The following is a 19,710-nucleotide window of genomic DNA, read 5'->3' as shown; positions in this document are numbered from 1 at the left end:
TACAGAGGCTCAACTATAATGCGTCCAAAGTTTGAATTTAGATAATTTTATTTTGCCTCATTGCTAATTATTTTTCATAATGGATACAATTTAGAAGATGCAGTGAAGCAAAAAGATATTACCTGAACCTTGGATGCCAGGTCATAACCCTTGATGTTATTAAATCTTGGAGCTCCAACAGTCTCATCTCACACACTAAATGCTGAAACAAGCAGGTTTCTCAGCCTATCCTGATCATCATTCCCCCCTCTGCATCACCAATAGCATTCCTTCTGAGCATATTCTACTTGTAAAAGCAATGAAGCCATCAGCATATGTTAACAATCGCTGTTAGCAGTGTTTTACCATCTCAAGTGCATGCTAGAAAAATATGAAACTGTTAAAACTAATAGCAAGTGTACACTTAACAGTGAAGACTTCCATGAAAAAAGTAATAGTTTGATGGAAACAGGACAGATGGGACCTGGTGAAAAACACCTTACTTCAGCATCTATAACCTAAAGATAGCTATGGGGATAGTCAGCTATATTTTTTCATATTATTGAATGTGGCAAGCGCATTCAGCTTACATGTGACAGAATGTGGGGTTAGTAACTAAAGAGCAAAAAGTTCCCTGCCTGTGAATGGCTGACAACAATAGTAATTTCAGTACATAAAAAGTGAGAAAAGATTTATGTCCCCAAAGTTAAATTTGTTAAATAAAATTAAGTACTTATTATTAAGTAATTATCAATCATTAAAAACTATTCTTCAGCTAAAGTGTACTGTAGCTGGAAAGGCACCGATGGGACTCATATGCATGTTTACAGTGTTGTTTTGATCATACACTATTATTAAAATAGATAAGGTTATCATCATTTACTCTAAATTTAGGCTGCTCCATTTTAAACCCAATAAACACAAAATACATCTTACGTTTTTTTTTTCCACTCAGTCATTAGGACTCTGATCTTTATTATTAACTACAACATTTAAGTTTACATTAGGTTGCTTTGTTTTAATATGCTTTACTTTGGATTTACAATGTGTTTCTTTTTAAGGTCTTGTTGATATTTCTGAAAAGATTTTTCCCTCTAGAATTTGCATTTCACACATCACTAACAAAACAGAAGCATCCATGGTATCAAATGATTGTATCTACTATTTACAAACAAACCTAAAGTAGTTTCGCTAAAGAAAACTACTTAAAAATGTCTCAAAATATATTAATTACAACAGCATATGTATGCTTCATGCGGTGGCTGTGAGGCATAGAAGGAACAGATTTTTGAATGCTGCTTGGTTCTGAATGCTGAAATCAATTGTCCTCCTTTGTAAAATTCAAAATTAGAGATTACAAGAAATTGGCAACATGCATTTTTTAAAAAAGCAAAAGTTAGTTAGTACAGCTTGGCCAAACTTACATGCTGCCTATTTTAGAAGGTAAGCCAGATGGTGGGGGAATGAGGTCCCTTTCCCTAGCAGAAGTATCACTTGTATCTGTATGCATCCCACTCTCTTGCACTTCTGCAACAGGTGTAAGAGGGCCAGTCAAAATGGTGTCTGCTGCACTACTGTCAGAAACTAAATCGCTGCTATCTGCATATAGCAATTCCCTCTGGGTCGCGGTCCTCCGGCGGGCCTGGATTTAAAATAAATAAATAATCAACTCTTTTTTAAACATAAGAGCATTGATAGAGTGTGTCAGTGATATATTTTTAAGCCCACTCTTAATTTTTACTATTCAGTAGTTACACCAGTTATTCTTAACTGTCAACTATTCCTTGGAAACTAAATCATGGAGTTTGCTTTTAATCTATTTAGTTGGCTTCGATGAGATCAGTATGGGGACCAAAGTCAAGTTTCAACAGCATAAAATAGTTATTTGACATGATGTCATGTGCAGTCACCTGCCCATGTTACAAAGGGAAGGAGATGGTGTGAAATAGTTACCAGGAAATGAGGAGATGCCAGTTTCAATAAACTTAGTGTTATGGAAGAGCTAACAAAATAACAAATTTAACTCTGTCCAGTATCATCATTCTGCAAGAGTTAACCAGGTTCAGTGTGTGAACAATGGTGTTTCTGAGTAGCTATAGAATTATGGGTCCTGTTTAATTAATAAATCTCTGTAAACTGCTGCCTTCTGAGTATCCCCTCGTGGCCAGAGGTCACTGTGCTGAGGTACTGCCTTCATTTCCCAACTTTTCAGCAATTTCTTAATCAAATTAGCAAAACAAACTCTTCTCAAGTTCAGCAACACCCCTCTCTGGGGCTGGATTTATTAATATTCAAAAATAAAAGTTCTCAAATCCCCATCGAGTGCATACTCCCAGTCTTCCTGCTGGGCAACTCCCAAGCTTTTCCTCTGAAAGGTCAGTGTTTCCTGCTGGAGTCTACTTGCTTCCACCAGCCATTCCCTGCCTCGGCAGGTCTCTGCTGAAGTCTCTTACTCTACCTTCACTCTGGTTGTCTCTCCCTGAGAGACCCCCACTCTGCAGTTTCCTGCTGCTCTATATAGGGGAATCCCCTGCCCTGTTCCCAACTGGTTCCACTAATTAAACCCCACATCTCATCCCGAGTGAGGCAGGCTGTATGGGACTGGCCAGCTTCATGCCTCCAGCTCTTAAAGCACCCAGGTCAACAAAGCATGTTTAAACTGTAAACATGTGATAATCCTATCCATATTCAGCAAAGCACCGAGGAATATGCTTTGTTGAAGAATGGTCTAAAAGCATAGGAAATGTTCCAATATAAAACAACTTTTTCTGTGCTAAATGATCACTGTGCATCTCTGACTTGGAGAAGCGTTGGTGTGTGCAACATTTGGAAAGAGAAGCTGCAGTTGTTGTGCGACTGACAGCCACTATACAACGTGAACATCTTGAAGATCAGAAAAGTAAGGGGCACAAAGAATGGAGCTGTACTTCAAACTAGCTTAGACCTTAAAAAATGCCCAGAAGTTGTGCATCTTTACCGACAACATTTGAGGACTATAACATATAATGTGTCTTCTTAAAGTCTTTAATTACTAAGAATATTGAAACAACTACACCAATTTTTATTTCTACTGTCTAAAAAAAACTTCAGAATGTTTTAAAATGAGAAAGGGAGAAATTCTTAAAGTAGAGAGAACTTTTTAAAATACATATTTCAAACTTTTTTTTTTGTTCCCAGGTATTTGAGTTCATCTCAGGGAAGGAATGCCTAATTTTAAAAATGGAGCTCTAATCTGAGAAGTTACTTTATAAAAATGGTGGCTCCATGCTTATTTTGCGTCAGTGGTTTTCAGACCAAATTTCAAACTCTACCTGGAATCTGAAAGTCAAACTTGCTTCTTTTTTTCCTAATGCATCACCACTTGTAATTAAGATTCTGTAGGCCAAATTATATCCTCAGTAACACTTCTACAACCACAGACTGAGGCACTGATTCAGCAGAGCACTTAAGCAAATGCTTAACTTTAAACATATGCTTAATTCCCATTGGTGTCAATGAGGCATAAGCACACAGTTAAGTGTTTGCTGAATTGGAGTGCTGGCAGTAGAAGAAAACATTTTTTCCCCAAAACTGAACAAATTTGATCTGGAAATTTTGAGACATGAAATCCTACAATGCCACTTACAGTCACTTTACAGAGGGGAACTTCACTTTAAAGTAAATTAATTAGGAGTCAAGTGAACAACACTTCACTATCTCAGTGTTGTTGTGAGACTTATTTCATTAACGTTTGTAGAAGAGCCATGCATGACTCTCAAAGAAAGTGCTTTACAAGTGTTATTACCACAGTGCGTCTTACCTTGCTTTTGGGCTTGACTTCACCACAAAGCTTCATTAGGTCCGAAGACAAGGAACTAAAAGGAGAACAGTGACACTAATTCATTTCTGCAGAACTAAAGTATTTTTTTCTTTACTCCTCTGACAATTTTTTTTTTTTTTTGGCTGAATTTGTGGGTAAAATGAGAAGACACCAGTATATAAAATATTTTCTAATGGATCAATAATGACATAGTAAAAGAAAAGAAGTTGCGTTTAGTTTTCTGGAAACAAGGCAAGTTATACAATTTACAGAGCTCTCTTACCTTCCTTCTGCTCCAGGGCTGTGCAGCGGCGCATCTTCATCAGTACTATCTTCTACATTTTCTAGAAAATTTCCAAAAAGATAACGTCAGAAAGCTCATGCATCATAGGTACGTGGACTGAAAGTGCTTCCTAGAAAACAGTGAATACATTTAATTCATCTACATTTCTCTTCCAGTGAGGAAATATATATTAAAGTGGTGATTTTCAAAAGAGTTCAAGAGAGCTCACTGGCAGTTCCCACTGAATTTCAGTGAGAGCTAGGCAACTAACTCCCGTCGGTTCCTTTGAAAATCTCAGCCTAAGACTATAGTGTCAAAGAGCATCCCTATATTTTTGCAGCGCACTATCAATGAAGTATAAAAAACAGAATGATGTACTAATAAAGGAAATGCTGGAAAAATGAAGGAAAGACAGAAAGAAAAGATTAATAGTGAGTAGTGTGAAACACATTCATAATAGACATGACAGCTCTCTCTCCCCCCCCCCTTTTGAAATTACTCAGATATAGGAAGGCACTTCCTAATTCTGAGGAAAAAATTTCCCTCCATTTCTTTTAGCTAAGTGAGCTGGGACTATTTTCAATGATTGGGTTGACAAAAGCAAGCACTTTATTAGTATACAAGCATTTAAATTTTAGAAGAGTATGATACCACCCTCTTACATTGCAGAACAGCTCCCTAAAGAGCTACAAACTCTATATTTAAACTAAGTGCAAAAAGAGGCTGTGAAGTAGAACTGACTCCTCTAACAAAACAGATACAAACATCTGTCTGTTCACATAAGACAACACCAGCATGCATGTCATTCACTGTAACAGTAAATCATAAACATCAGATTAACAAATTTGCATGCAAACAATGCAAGATGGTAAATTAAGTCAATCAGTCCAGTATTTATGTACTTTTGATATTAAAAACAATGTAATTTAAACACACAAAAACTAAGAAATGTGACAAAGGAAACCAGAACAATATAATGTGTTGCCTTATGCAAGAAGGCAGTAGCACTTATTTGCATTTTAACTGAGTACAGTATTACTTTAGAACTCTTTTTTAAAAAAAATGCAGTAGATGCAATATTTAAGTCAAGCCCCTTAATTATTCAGCACATTCAAATAATTCCATGGATTAACTATTGTTTTGCTGAACTCTAAAGTCACTTTATTACACAACAATAAATAAAATCTATAATTTTCCTTACTTGTTTTCTTAGATATCCCTTGGGATACAGGAGACCTGGATTTAAGTCCCTGCTCTGAAATAGGCATAGCAAGATAGCTCCAACAAGAGAGGATGCGAAATTTATAAACCCCAGAATAGCCAACAGCCTGGTGGTCAGGACACTCCCCTGGGATGTGGCTGTGTTCAAGTGTCTGATCCAAATCGGGTTCCAGATGACACACCACAAATGAGTGCCCTAACTACTGGGTGATTCTGTGGTGCATCTCAATCTCTTTCTCTCTAGAAATTCCATCTTTAGACCTGAGAAACTTCTTGATGAAACTTTCATCTAACCCTGTACATTCCCATAGTTTCCATTTCAACAAATCAGCATTTTTCTGACAAAAAGATTCATCGAAAAATTCCTTATCAGCTCTAGTATCAATGTTACGCCAGGTTTGTCTATATATTTATCAAAGTTCATTATTTTGAAAGAAATAGGAAAGATAGCGCTCAGCTGAACCAAATACAGTAGAGAGTAAATTGGGCTAATTCAAATGCTGCCTTTTTGTACACATCAGATTATCCACATCCAAAAATGCTTCCACAATCTCCAAAGACCTTGTCAACCTAAACCCAGGTGATGCATCTCAACTTTTGTACTAGTTTAACAATATAACTTTAGTTATTGGATAAAAATAACAATATTACAAAGACAGACAAGTAACAGGAATACTACTTCAGATGTTCTCCTTTTGTTCCTCTTTAGATTTTGAGACCACATTGAGCCTTCTGTAAGTATTTTATTAATAGGTGTCTGCAGAAGAGAGGAAAGACAAGACAGAAGAATACCTTTCTTTCTAGCAAGACTTCCAAAACACTGAGGATAAAATTAACATATTTCTCAGTGACACATGGACACTAGAGCTGAATTTAACCCTGCATCTCTGCCACAAAATGCTTACAACTGAATTTTCATAGATAACACAACAAAATAAAAGCCAGACAATCAAAAATGCTGTGGAGGGGGAAACAGTAGAAGGTTTTATTTGTGGACTCAATTGAGTTGTCTTGTTACATTAACTCCTTTTTATGTTTGTTTTATAATCCAAGTCCAGGAAGGACTTTGGGAAGCCCCTCAGTGGAGACTCGCATGTAGTACTAACCAAATGAAATGGGTTTTGAGGCAGGATTTGAAGTGAGATTGCCAGGCATGAAGGAGGGAGGCCGTGACAGGTGGCATAGTGAAATCAGGTGTGGCATTCTGAGAGAGAGGAGACAAAGGGAACATTAAGGTGAGCAGCCTGCCAGATGTGGGGGGGAAAGAGTATCAGGAGATGAAAGCAGAGATGCAGATGGACAAAGAACAGCAGAGCATCTTGGAGGTGAGGACAAACTGTCAGAATGTAACTAGTTTGACAAGGGTACAGAGAGATATTATATTTAATTCCGAGGAAATGACACTTGCCTTCCTCCTCTCTCAAGACTGATCAGCTCATTCATGGCTGCAAGTCACACTCACGAATGACCAGATCTCATTAATGAGAAAAACAATTCTAGTGGTGATACAGAAATTAGTCACTCTAGCAACATTTCATGAAGAGTTGCTATATTGTCAGTCGGAATGAGAAAGGGAGAGGAGAGGTGGAAGAAAGTCCTACCATAAGCAATAACATGTAGTACAAGCAGATTGTGACTTACAAAGCTGTAATAACACATCAGGATAGTGGTGGACACAACCCACTGTAATTTTGTACTTGTAGTTCAGGATATGGTTTATTCTCTATTTATAAAATGAATTGGGAAATCAAGCAGTGCAGCTGTCTTGTTAGTTTTGTGTGTGTGTGTGTGTGTGTGTGTGTGTGTGTGTGTGTGTGCGCGCGCGCCTGAAGAGGAATGGCTTTCTCAGCATAGGAGACAAAACCACTTTTTTTTCTTTTAATTATGACTTTTTTTGGTCTTTTAAACGAAAGTTGTTTCTAAGTTTAGAAAGGTTTAATGCATTAATACAATTCCACTTTGCCTTATGCATGGGGTAATATGGATAAATGTTATTCTGATGAAGGGAGTTGGCATTCTATTTTGGGTTTCATCCTGCTCCTCTTGAGGTCAATGGGAATTTTGCCATTGCCATCAGTGGAAGCAGGACTTTTTAGGGAAGCAAGAGCCCTATGGCAGCAGAAAATAGTTTCAGCCACCCTGTCATTCTAGACCATAATATTTTTCCCAGTTAGATGCAATACTAGAAGAAGAAATTATTCACCTTGTGCAGTAACAATGGTTCTTTGAGATGTGTCCCCCTGTGGGTGTTCTACAACCCACACATCTCCCCTCTACTTCAGAGTTCTTGTCTTGACTCTGCGATAGAGAAGGAACTGAGGAGGGTTAGCTGGCTGGCCTCATGGTGCGCCATGAGGAGAGACAGCGCATGCGTGAGCCCAACAGACACTGCTACTGAAGTTCTCCAATCAGCAGGGCAGGGACACAAGCACACCTACAGTAGAGCATCCGTAAGGTTATCTCGAATAACCATTGTTACTGCACAAGGTGAGTAACTTCTTCGAATAGCGCCCCTATAGGTGCTCCACTGTAGGTGACTCCCGAGCAGTACCCCTTCTGGAGGGCCAGGACTTGCATCAGTTACAGATGATAGCACCGTTTGAGACCCACTTGGAAAGTCTTTGGGCTGATATTGCTGAGCCCTTGGATCTTTCCGCCATGGAGAGGAAAAGTCTAGAGGACTTCCTGAAGCCTTTGTCCTGTCCTTAGGTAGACCAGGGCTCTCCTGACATCCAAGGTAAGCAATATAGCCCTCCTTGTTGTCTCAGTTAGGGTTGCGGTAGAAGATTGGAAGATGAATTAACTGATTCATGTGAAACTGAAAGGTTACCTTAGGGATGAATTTTGGGTGTGGTCTGAGCATAACCTTGTGGGGAAGGATGCGCCATCAGAGCTGCTATCTCTCCTTTTCTCCTGGCTGAGGTAATCGCTACCAGGAAGGCTGTTTTCATGACTAGGGACGTTAGCGAACAGGTGGCCATAGATTCGAAGAAGGGCCTAGTCAGTCCTTTCAGTACAAGGCTCAGGTCCCATGTGGGGTCAGAAGTCAAGTTTGAGGAAAGAGGTTTACTATGCTATTGGAAGGTATGCACACCCCGTCCTCCTTTGGGGCGGGGTGTGACCCCCACTAGGGTTATGGTCTGCCAGACAGTCCTCGGGCTGAAAACAGCATGGACTAGATGGCCCTTAGGGTCAGGGCTGTGTGGCCTAGTGGCCAGAGTCAGGGAAGCAGGCTGCTCCCTGGGGCGGGTGGTGATCGTGATGGGGGACCCAGGCCCTCCCTCTCCACCGGGTCCCAGCCCAGGGCCCTGTCGGCAACGTGGTTGGTCATCACCCAGTCAGCGGGGAATCCTACCACAACACACCAACTTTGCTCGGGTGGTAGATACCACTCCCCCTGCCTTACTGGGCTACTTCCTACCATGGTTACTGCGGTAGCAATCGCTATGCCAACGGGATCTCCCGGTTTCCTGGCTGGGTTAACTCTCTGGAACTCCAGCTCCCAGATGCTCATTGAGGGTTGCAGGTCACCAGTCTGGGCTCCGGGTCCTCAGGCTCTTGCAGTCTGCAGCTATAGCAGCTCCTGGCCTGGAGCTTCCACCAAGCATCCTCTCTACTCGGTGATCAGCCTAAAATGAACTGGGCTGCTCCCTTTTATACTGTGGTAGCAGTTGGAGCATGCCCAGCATGGTCTGGGGGCGGGGCTTGCACCACCCATAATGCAGAGTTAATCCTATCTTGCCCAGTGTGGAGTATGCACACCCAGTCACATATGCCCTTGAGGAATCTTTTTGTAGTTGGATGTGAGAGTATTAAGTACTCCTCTACAGGTTGGTGAAAGACTGTAATAGCCGCTAGGTGGACCCTCAGAGAGCTTAGATATAGACTAGACCATTTTAGAGTTAAAGTATAGTCTATATGTGGAAGAGTTGCGAATGCTGGGGAGATTTGTTGGGACACACACGAAATCTGAAACCTGGACCATTTTTGCAGGTAAGTGCATCGTGTCGAGGACTTTCTACTGTGTAATAGAATCTCTTGTACCTCTCTTGAACAGGAGCGTTCTAGGTTTTGGAACCAAACAGAACCATGCCTTGAGGCAGAGCATCCCCAAGTTGGGATGTAGGGTATTTCCTTTTTTCTGTGAGAGCAGGTGTGGAGTGGCTCGGAGAGAGATCAGCGGACACGGCACAAGCTGTGATAGGTAAGAGTACCAGGTCTGTCTTGGCCAAGTAGGAGCAATCAGAATGGCACAAGCTCTGCCCCTTTTTATTTTCAGCAGGACCTTCAACAGTAGGGGAAATGGAGGGAAGGTGTAGAGAAGGTCTCTGTCCCAGGGGAGGAGGAGAGCACCTAAAGAGAGTATTATCCCATCCTCGCTCTGGAGCAGTAGTGGGGACACTTCTTGTTCAGGTGAGTGGCAAAGACGGTGTCCCATATCATCTAAATAGGTCATGAAGTACTGCTGGGTATATCTCCCACTCGTGATTGTGTGGAAATTTGTGACAGAGAATGTCCGCTATTGAGATCTCAGTACCCAGCAGATACACCGCGGACAGTGTAACACTATGTCAGATGCACCAATTCCATAATCTCATCGCTTCTGTGTACAGGGAGGGTGATCTGGCTCCCCCTTGCCGATTGATGTAGTACATACAGGCTATGTTGGGTGCAGGCATTCCTGATCACTCTCAGCACAAGGAGACTGATATGGAGGAATATCTCCATGGGTGACTATTTGCTTTGTGTCGTGAGGCCATTCAGGTGTGCACTCCACCCTATGAGTGATGCTTTGGTGGTGAGGACCAATGACGATGATGTTTGTGAGAAGGGGATCCCTTTGTAAACATTGGCTGGGTCCTTCCACTAGTTTAAGGAGTTTTTGATCCTGGTGGGCTCCGGGGGGCTGGGGTGGCTGCAGCGCCACTGCCGCATGCTAACCCTCTGGGCAGTGGGTGCAGGGCGCACTCAACCTCGGGTGGAAGGGGCAGAGCAGGGGGTAGCCTCCCCGAGCCAGTGGTTCACCTGCTGCCAATGCAGCGCCGGCCAATCGCACTGGCTCACGCCCCCCCCCCCCCCCAAAGTGGGTGCCCTGATTTGCCATCCCCTAGGATGTTGAGGTAGTTCTATGGCTCTTGCCTGGAGGAGTAATTAGTGTGACCAGACATCCCGATATTAAGGGCTTTATGTTATATAGGCAACTTTATCCCATCCTCCCCACAAAAATGGCCTCATTAATCAGGAGAGAGATCTTTGAGGAGGCTGAAGAATGGAGGATATCAAGGAGTTGAGGGTGAATAGCCTTGACTTACTCCAGTGGAATCTGGAGAGTGTCTGCCACATTCTTTGCCAGTTCCTGAAAGAGATGAAAGTTGTCTGCCAAAGATGGGGGAGAAGGCATGATAGCTTCATCTGGAAAGGAGGAGGATATTGTCCTTGAGTCATTTCCTCTTCAGTACTGGCTTTCTGTTCCTCTCAGTCTCAAGAGGCTCGGTGCAGAGGTCTCGGAAGCAAGAGGAGGAGACTCCAGTGCAGCTGGCATGCGAAGGTCTCTTGAATGACGGAGTTCCGCCTATATCGATTGTCCTGGCATCGGTGCTGAAGGGGAGAGAATCTTGTCCGCATCGGTTGCTCCTGTGCCGGGCAAGCCATCGCTGGTGGTACCAATATGGGCTTGCATACCGGGAGTGTCTTTTTAGAGGAGTTCTTACTCCGGTCCTTCAGTGCCAATGACTCGGTGCCTGTACCCATTGGGTCCATAGGCCTGTCAGTGGTACCAAGCGCTGTCGGTTTCTGTGAGCCATGGGTGCCGGACTGAGATGGCCTTGGTGCTGGCGAAGATACCAAGTGAGATAGTGATTCGCTATCTTGGGGCTCACTATGGTGGCTTCCCGCTCTCTTCTTGGATGATTTGAGAGAAGGGTCTGCAGCCTTCTTCTTCGACCTGCAGCCCTTAGATCTAGAAGGCTACCATGTGACTTTGGTTGGAGAGCTGCCTCCATGAAGATAATCTTCTGGTGGAGCTCAGTCTTTGTGGAATCTTGGCCAGAGTTGTTGGCAAAGACCACACTTCTGTTGTATGTGGCCTTCTCTGAGGTAGCGAATGCACGGAGAGTGCTTATCCATGATCAGGATCAACTTTTTACCAGTAAAACATTTCTTGAAGCCCAGAAGACTGGGCATACCCAGTTGGGGGAAAAATGTCCCTGATAGGGGAGAAAAGGCAGGAAGAAAAAGGATAAAATAAAGAAAGGGGGAAAACTATAACTAGGAGACTAACTAACTATAAGTATGTAGATTAAGATGATAGTCTTAATGGACTGCTAATGCCTCTGTCTCTAGCCAGGGATGGTAGAGAAGGAACTGAGGAAGGTTAGCCCATGCACACTGGCTAGCATCGTGGGTCAGCATGAGTAGAGACAATGTGTGCAGGCCCAAAAGACACTGCTACCAAAGTTCTCCAATCAGCAGCACAAGGACGCAAGCACACCTACAGTGTAACACCTATAAGAGCACTACTCAAAGAAGAAAAAGTTTCCTCACTTGTCTTGGGCAGATGCCTTAATCTCACCATGACTCAGTTTCCTCACTGAAAAGTGAAAATACTACAGCTAATCTATGTCACAGGAGCGTTGCAAGACCGTTCAAGCTTGCAAAATGTTCTGGGATTATCAGATGAAAGGCACTGTGCAAATACTTGCAGAATATCTCTATATCTATTTTGATTTTGAATACCTCTAAGAAGTGCCTGACCTATGCTCCAGATGCATTTGACAGATTAAAAATATATCCAAAGCTGAAGAAACTACAACATTGACTGCTGGTTGGAGAAATATTATTCTAACTCAAATGGACTTAATTAGCTTACACTTATTATTGAAGCTTATAAAAAGTTATTAACATTAAATTGTCCAGTTTCTATTTTATCCAAGCTATAATATTGATAATCTTTGACATCATTGCTGAATGAATACTAGCTTTATGCAACAACATATTTTGAATTGGATCTTCAGCTGGTGTAAAATTGTCTCAATGTCAATGAAGCCAACAAAGCTATGATAGTTTAAACCAACAGACTTATAATAATGAAGGGGGCATCTTCCTCCTTAAATGCGAAATTTTCTATGAACAACCACTGGGTTAAATAAAACCCTGCCCCTGAAAGTTATCTAACATATATACAAATTAGTATAAAACAGTTCAATGTGGTTAGAAACTTTGCAAAACTATACAGAAGGAATTGCAGATTTTGTAAAACCTGAGGTATTTCTGATGTATTCATAGAGAGCAACCAAAATAATGAGGTGTTTTGGAGAATTTTTTAAATTTATATTCCTTACCTTGCTAATCATTTTAAAGTGACAAAATATATACGGAGTCAACAAAATGATTAAAATAAATTAAGTCTTGAATAAAAGTGCAAAATAGTCTGTTATACAGTGTGCATTATACACATTCTGTAAAGCATTTAAGTTCAAAGATAAATTATCTACAAAAGGTTAAAAATTAACTGCATGTTGAGTTATTTTTTATGTCAAATACAAATGTTATTTGTCACAGCTACAGCAATAATAGAATGTGATGAAATACCCTATTGAGCTATATATATGAACATACTGCAGGTTCTTTAACAAGTAAATTAGGAACCGGTTTTATCTACAGCCGTATTTGCTGCACTCACTTCTTAACTTCTAAAAATCAACTATTATGAGTGTTTTTAAGTGGTGTCACTAAAGGAAAGAGTGTTTTTTAAGCTTGGTTGATAATGAGTATGTATACAAAATAGTACATGCAAACTGTTCAAACGCTCACAAATTCTAGGATGCACCAGTTAGTGTACATGAACAATTAGTAACTCATGCAGCTGTACAGTACACAGGAAGCTAAACATACTTACCCAGTGATATGCTATCTAGGTCTGTGTAAATAACAGCAACAGGGAAACAAAAAGCAACACTCCAATCAAAACAGATCCATTAAAAGAATCCCACATTAAACTATATTATTCATAGTTTAACCTAAGAGAAAGCAGAATAGATGCTGTAGCAGACATATAGTACCTTCTTCAAAAAATACAAACATATGATGAGAGAAGGGGGACAAATATTTAGAATTTTATGTTTACAAGTTTAAATAATACCAAATTGTCAATATTAATTTTTTGTTGAAACGATAGGCAGTACGTTTTGAGTTAAAAAAATTGTGGCAATCAAAACTTCCTTATTTCCTGCATTTCCCTGCTGCATGGACATTACACTTAGGGTGACCAGACAGCAAGTGTGAAAAATCGGGACACCATTTTTTTGGGGATGGTGGCAGGGAGGGTGGTATAAAGTTGCCTATAATAACATAAAGCCCTTAATATTGGGATGTCACCCTAATTACACTTTCAAAATGCTTTGCATGCACATCAAGTGCAGAGTATATTTTTAAATGTAAGATGTTAAAATACAGCATCTATTCAGAAAGTAATGACCTAAAATATCTAATACATCATGCATAAAAAGCAAACCTGACATGCAGTGCACTACTTATAAGATGCCAAAATTACCTTGCAAAGCATGACCCAGCAAAGCATCAAGTTCAGGATTTAATTCTGCCTTCTCTTTCAGCATATGAAATAGCAGCTGATTTTGAGTAGCACTTGTAATTTCTGTTTGCTTAAGGCGTCCTTCAAGAACTTTAACTTGAGCATCCTTCTGAGCTGCTTGGAGACCCTATAAGAAAATGACAAGTTCTTTAAAAGCATTCTGAGAAGTCGTCAGTAAATGAGAAATCTAACACGTTGTTTTGATTTCTGCAATTTAGTAGTCAATTTGAATCTGCTGCATCTCCTCATATTAAAAGGTAACTAGTGGGCAAACTTTTTTGGGCATCCTCTGTCTGCTTTTCTGTTTCACCTTCTTTCCTCAGGGTCAAACTTTCCAGCGTGCACACGCCCAAGTAGGTGCCCAATTTAGGCATAAGCCAAATGTATAAATTGGGTTCATCCCTAAGCAAGCAGGATTTTTGCACCTAATGAAGCACAAGCAAAGTGCACGAAAACGTGGTTCTTAATTTTTCCACAATGCAGTCCTCTTATCTATTGCCTATTATATTACCTATAAAACAAAAAAACTAAAACTATAAACTTCCAGGATCGTTACATGAACATTCGGTTTTCTCTGGAAAGCTCTCAGAACCTAACTTACACAAGAAGCCATTTTAGGAGCAAATCCACAGATGTGTTGACTTTTGAGGCTTATTTAGTTTGAGAAAGTATTGCCCAAAGTGGAAAACTTACAGCAAGGGTTTTCCAAATGGAGGAAACTAAATAGTTAAAAGGTACATCAATAAAACATCTTCTTGAGTGTCTTTTTCAAGGACAAGAGGAACTACATCGATATATTTGTTAGCCTGCAGTGAGGTAGATTGCAGGAAAGAATTATAAAACTATAAGCAGATACATCAGGAAATCCAGTTCCCCAAATTTTAAGTTTTCAGGCCACTCTTTCAATTCTGTTTTCCCAAGAGGATGCTGGTAAACCTTTCCCTCTTTGTAGTGAATACTTTTTTAAAAACTTAAATCTACAGGTTCTGCTATAACCGGCCTTTGTGTGACAAGGGAAATAACTAACTAACCCCCCCAAAAAAAAAACCACAAGCAAGGGAGGAAGTATGCAAAAAATTTGGCTCTGCTACATGCTAATCATCTAACAGGAGGAGGAGCAAAGTGCCTCACACAATTTGTGCAGTAACATGGCTCTTCGAGATGTGTGTCCCTATGGGTGCTCCACTCCAGGTGGATGTGCGCCCCTGTGCCTCTAATCAGAGATTTTTGGTAGCAGTATCCGTTGAGTCTGCACATGTGCCCTCCCTCCCGTGTAATCTGCCAGCACTGCGTGGGCAAAACCCTCCCCCCATTCAGTTCCTTCTCTGCCGCAGAGCCCTATGGAGAACTCTGAAGTAGAGGGGAGGAGGGTGGGTTGTGGAGCATCCGTAGGGACACACATCTCGAAGAACCATCGTTACTGCACAAGGTGAGTAACTTCCTCTTCTTTTTCGAGTAGTGTCCTTATGGGTGCTCCACTGTAGGTGACTCCTGACCAGGACCCACCATGGAAGGCTGGGACTTCGGAGTGGAGTCTGTTACTACAGAGAGTACTGTGAAGTCAAAGATCACGTTGGAGGCCAAATCTCCAGTGATTGCATAATGTTCTCCAAAAGTGTGGGAGGAGGCCCAAGTTGCTCCTCTAGAGATTGCAGAGATAGGGATATCTTTAAAGCACATGACCAATGTAGAAATTGTCAAGAGTCCATACGCACTCCACGAGATCAGAGGCAGCATGTTGCACCCTTGATAACAGTGATTAATGTAACCAGAGACCCATTTGGATAGTCTTTAAGCAGATATCACAGAGCCTTTAGATCTTTCTGTGAATGAAAGGAAGAGCTTAGGGGATTTCCTGAAGTCCTTAGTCCAGTCCAAGTAGAATGCTAGTGTTCTTCTAACATCTAGCATATACAGAATCGTCTCCCTGTTCTCACAATGTGGTTTGGGGAAAAAAGCAGGGAGATGGATCTGTTGATTCACATGGAAAGTGCAAAGAAAGTAGGGAGAAACTTGGGATATGGCCTTAGAGTTATTTTATCTTTAAAAAAAAGACCATGAATGGTGGGTGTGCCATCAAGGCCGCTATTTCTCCTATATGTGTAGCTGAGGTGATGGCAATTAGAAATGCTGTCTTCATAGACAGGTGTAAGAGAGAGCAGGTTCCCATGAACTCAAAGGGAGGTCTAGTCAAAGCCCTGAGAACTAGGTTAAGATCCTAGGCTGGAGCAGGGAAGAGATTCCCAATGCCCTTAAGGAATCTATGCATCGGTGAGTGAGTGAACACCGAGTATCTGCCTACCTGGCTGTGGAAAGCCATTTTCGCCACGAGATGTACCTTAAGGGAGCTGAATAAGAGTTTTGACGTCTTGAGGTCTAAAATGTAGTGTAAAATCAGAGGGAGGGAAGAGGAGGTTGGGGCTGTGTGTTTAGAATGACAACAAACTTGGAATCATTTCCATTTTGTAGGTACGTATCTCAAGTGGTCAACTTATGGCTGTGTAGCAACACATCTTTCAGCTCATCAGAGCATTCTGCCGCTAAGCCTTAGAACTCAGAAAGAGCCAATCCTGGAGGTGGAGGACCCGCAGGTGGGGGTGAAGGATCAGCCCATTGTTTTGAGAGAGCAAGTGAGGAATGGGCTGAAGAGGAACCAGAGGACATATTGCCATCTGTGTCAGGTGTCAGACTTGTATTGGCCAGGAGGGCAATCAGAATAACTCTTGCTTTATCTTGCTGAATTTTTAACAGGACCTTGGATAGAAGAGGAAACTGGGAAAAGGCATACAAGAGGTCCCCATCTCATGGGAGGATGAGAGCGTCTCCCAGTGAATGTTTCCACAGTCCGGCCCTGGAGCAGCAATGAGGATGTTTCTTGTTCCGGTAAGTAGTGAAGAGATCCGTAGTCAGGGTTCCCCAAAGAGCAAATGTATCTCAAAGCACCTCTGAGATTGGGTCCCATTCGTGGTCGTGAGAAAAATTCCAACAGACTGTCGACTGTCACGTTCTGTATCCCTGGTAGACAGACAGCTGAGATGAGCACATCATGATGAGATGAGATGAGCACACCATGGATGCACCAACTCCAAAGTTTGAGTGCTTCTGTGCAGAAAGAGGGAGATCTGGCACCCTCCTTGGCGATTTATGGAAAATATGTGTGTCATATTGTCAGTCATGACCTTTGTGTGTGTGTTTTTGATGAAAGGTAAAAAGTGTGCACGGGCGTTCCTGACAGCCCTTAGCTCCCAAAGAGTGATATGGAGGGTCACTTCTGTGGAAGGCCATTTGCCCTGAACCTGGTGGTTGTGTAGGTGAGCTCCCCTGCCTATTAGAGAGGCATCCATCCCAGGGTGGTGAGTCTGTGTAGCGGGAGAAATGCTCATGCTTGGACTGCATCAAGGTTGGTGCTGATAAACTCCAGTCGCTGTACCGGTGTTAGCGCGCTGCTACAATGGAGAGAACCTGGGAGAATACCCTGGGTGAAGCAGTCTGTATGGATAATGGTCCTGCCCAAAGGTAAACTGTAGGAATCTCCTGTACAATGGTTGTATCGAGATCTGGAAGTAGACATCTTATAGGTTGAGGGCCGGAAATCAATCTCCTGGCTCTAGACCTGGAATAATGGCTGCTAGTGTGATCATCTTGAACCTCTGCGCCTTCCCGTATTTATTTAATGCCCTTAGATCTAGAATGGGCCTCCAACCTCCCTTCGCCTTGGAGATCAGGAAATAATTGGAGTAAAACACTCCTTGCTCCTGAGTTGCACTGGGACTGGTTCTATGGCCTCTAGGTGTAATAAATGATCTATTTCCTGACTAAGTAGGTTCTTGTTAGAAGAGTCCCTGTAGGGGAATGGGGAAGGAACATGAATTAAATGGTGTAACCCTTCGAAATAATCTCCAGGACCCATCTTTCAGAGATGATATTTTCCCAACTGCCGTGAAAGAGGGGCCGGGGAAATGACTTCCTCCTGGCCACTGTCAGACTCGTCACCACAAGGGCGGCGCTGACTACGGTATGGGTGGTACACAGCCCGTGCCGAGAGAGAGTATTGGGGATTGTGTTTCTTCCCCAACCATCAGGTCTCCAGGGTACCGGAGCTCATTCGGTACTGTGGGCTCACTCGGTACCGCAGAGGAGTGTCCATGGTACTTTGTCGGTACCGATGGTTGAGAAAATGCAGAGCACTCCCTAGATGAGCGTTTTGATGCGCCCGGTACCAAAAGTTCTCTCTGTGCTGCTCTTTTAGAGATGGTATGGTAATTGTCTCTCTCCATACCGGGGCGATACTGTTGCCTCAGAGCCTGAGCCTCTGGCTTCTCCAGCCAGTCCAGCTGTGTTCATAGCGGAGGCCCCCTTCTGGGTACCAGGCTTCAGAGCTAATAATGCCGTCAGTACCGAGGTGGCAACACTGAGGAACCCCTTTGGCTGGCCAACGACTCGAGCCTAAAACCAGGTGGCAGCACTGGGGAATGTTTTTTGGTACCAAGGTGGCAGCACTGCGGAACCCTTCTGGCTGGCCAACGACTCAGCGCCCTTTTTACGAGCCTTTACAAGGGGCGTATGCTGGTTTTTTTCACAACTCTACCCCCTTTGAACTTAAAGGCTCCAGGGATGATCCGGAGTCAGCACCGGAGTCCCCTAGAGACTGAATTGCCTTCTCCATAAGGAGGAGTTTTAATTTCAGCTCCCAGTTCCTACCGTTTTAGCTGTGGCAAGGGAAGCACTTCTGTGGGACTCTCCCAAGCACCAGACACAGTGAGAGTGTCTGGCCAATACAGGAATCGACTCCTTGCAGGAGAGGCACTCTTGGAGCTGGGAGAGCTGGGCATGCCCCAGGGCAGGGGGCTATCATCCTCTAGCAGGGAATGCAGAAGAAAGGTCTTCTTTCCTCCTCCTCTTTTTTTTTTTAAACTGAAAAAAACAGTCTTCTAAACACCTGGTGGGGTGGGGGGGATAGAAATTCCCCGAGACAAGGCAGGAAAAACTAAATCCCCCCCCCTCTTTCTTTCTTTCCCCCCACCTTTAATCCCAAAGGAGTAAAGAAAGGAAACACTAACTATTAAGGAGAACAAAATAAACAGAAGCAATTACTACTTATGCTAATGGTGCAGATAAGGAAGGGACAACTGCTTGCTCCTTCAAAGCCAAAGGCGGTTGAGAAAGCACTGAGGGCGGGGGTGTGACTGTTCCCTCCAGGGTGCCACCTGGAACTGGGGTACCACTGAGCCCTCTGACCCACCAGCCAGGGCTCCCTCTCACACTGTGATGCATAATATACATCATAATAAGATCACTATGAAGAATATGGGGTGCAGTGTCACAGGGGGTTTGCCTGTGCAATGCTAGATAGGCTCGAGACAGACGTGGTTGTTCCTTGACTTTAGCAAAGCTTTTGATACGGTCTCCCACAGTATTCTTGCCGCCAAGTTAAAGTAGTATGGGCTGGATGACTGGACTGTAAGGTGGATAGAAAGCTGGCTAGATCGTTGGGCTCAACGGGTAGTGATCAATGGCTCCATGTCTAGTTGGCAGCCGGTTTCAAGCGGAGTGCCCCAAGGGTCGGTCCTGGGGCCGGTTTTGTTTAATATCTTTATTAATGATCTGGAGGATGGTGTGGACTGCACTCTCAGCAAGTTTGCAGATGACACTAAACTAGGAGGTGTGGTAGATACACTAGAGGGTAGGGATTGGATACAGAGGGACCTAGACAAATTAGAGGATTGGGCCGAAAAAAACCTGATGAGGTTCAACAAGGACAAGTGCAGAGTCCTGCACTTAGGACGGAAGAATCCCATGCACTGCTACAGACTAGGGACCGAATGGCTAGGTAGCAGT

The 19,710-nt window shown here is 42.7% G+C and overlaps 1 protein-coding gene across 9 annotated transcripts in view; it reads right to left on the bottom strand.

The window, feature by feature from the left end:
* KIF21A (kinesin family member 21A) overlaps positions 1-19,710 on the bottom strand; it is a 155,859-nt gene that overhangs the window by 29,265 nt on the left and 106,884 nt on the right. For 6 of the 9 annotated variants that reach the window (XM_054019002.1, XM_054019027.1, XM_054019051.1 and 3 more), the window contains 5 exons: positions 13,834-13,999; positions 13,180-13,200; positions 4,062-4,122; positions 3,779-3,833; positions 1,404-1,621 (listed from right to left, as the gene is read on the bottom strand). In XM_054019002.1, coding sequence (XP_053874977.1) covers positions 1,404-1,621; positions 3,779-3,833; positions 4,062-4,122; positions 13,180-13,200; positions 13,834-13,999 — 521 coding nt within the window. The remainder of the gene's footprint in view (positions 1-1,403; positions 1,622-3,778; positions 3,834-4,061; positions 4,123-13,179; positions 13,201-13,833; positions 14,000-19,710) is intronic. The other 3 variants (XM_054019009.1, XM_054019035.1, XM_054019044.1) reach the window with 1 other exon arrangement.

The sequence above is a fragment of the Malaclemys terrapin genome, chromosome 1 (genome assembly GCF_027887155.1).
Source record: "Malaclemys terrapin pileata isolate rMalTer1 chromosome 1, rMalTer1.hap1, whole genome shotgun sequence".
Taxonomy (NCBI): Eukaryota; Metazoa; Chordata; order Testudines; family Emydidae; genus Malaclemys; species Malaclemys terrapin.
This window is presented reverse-complemented; position numbering and strand designations above follow the sequence as displayed.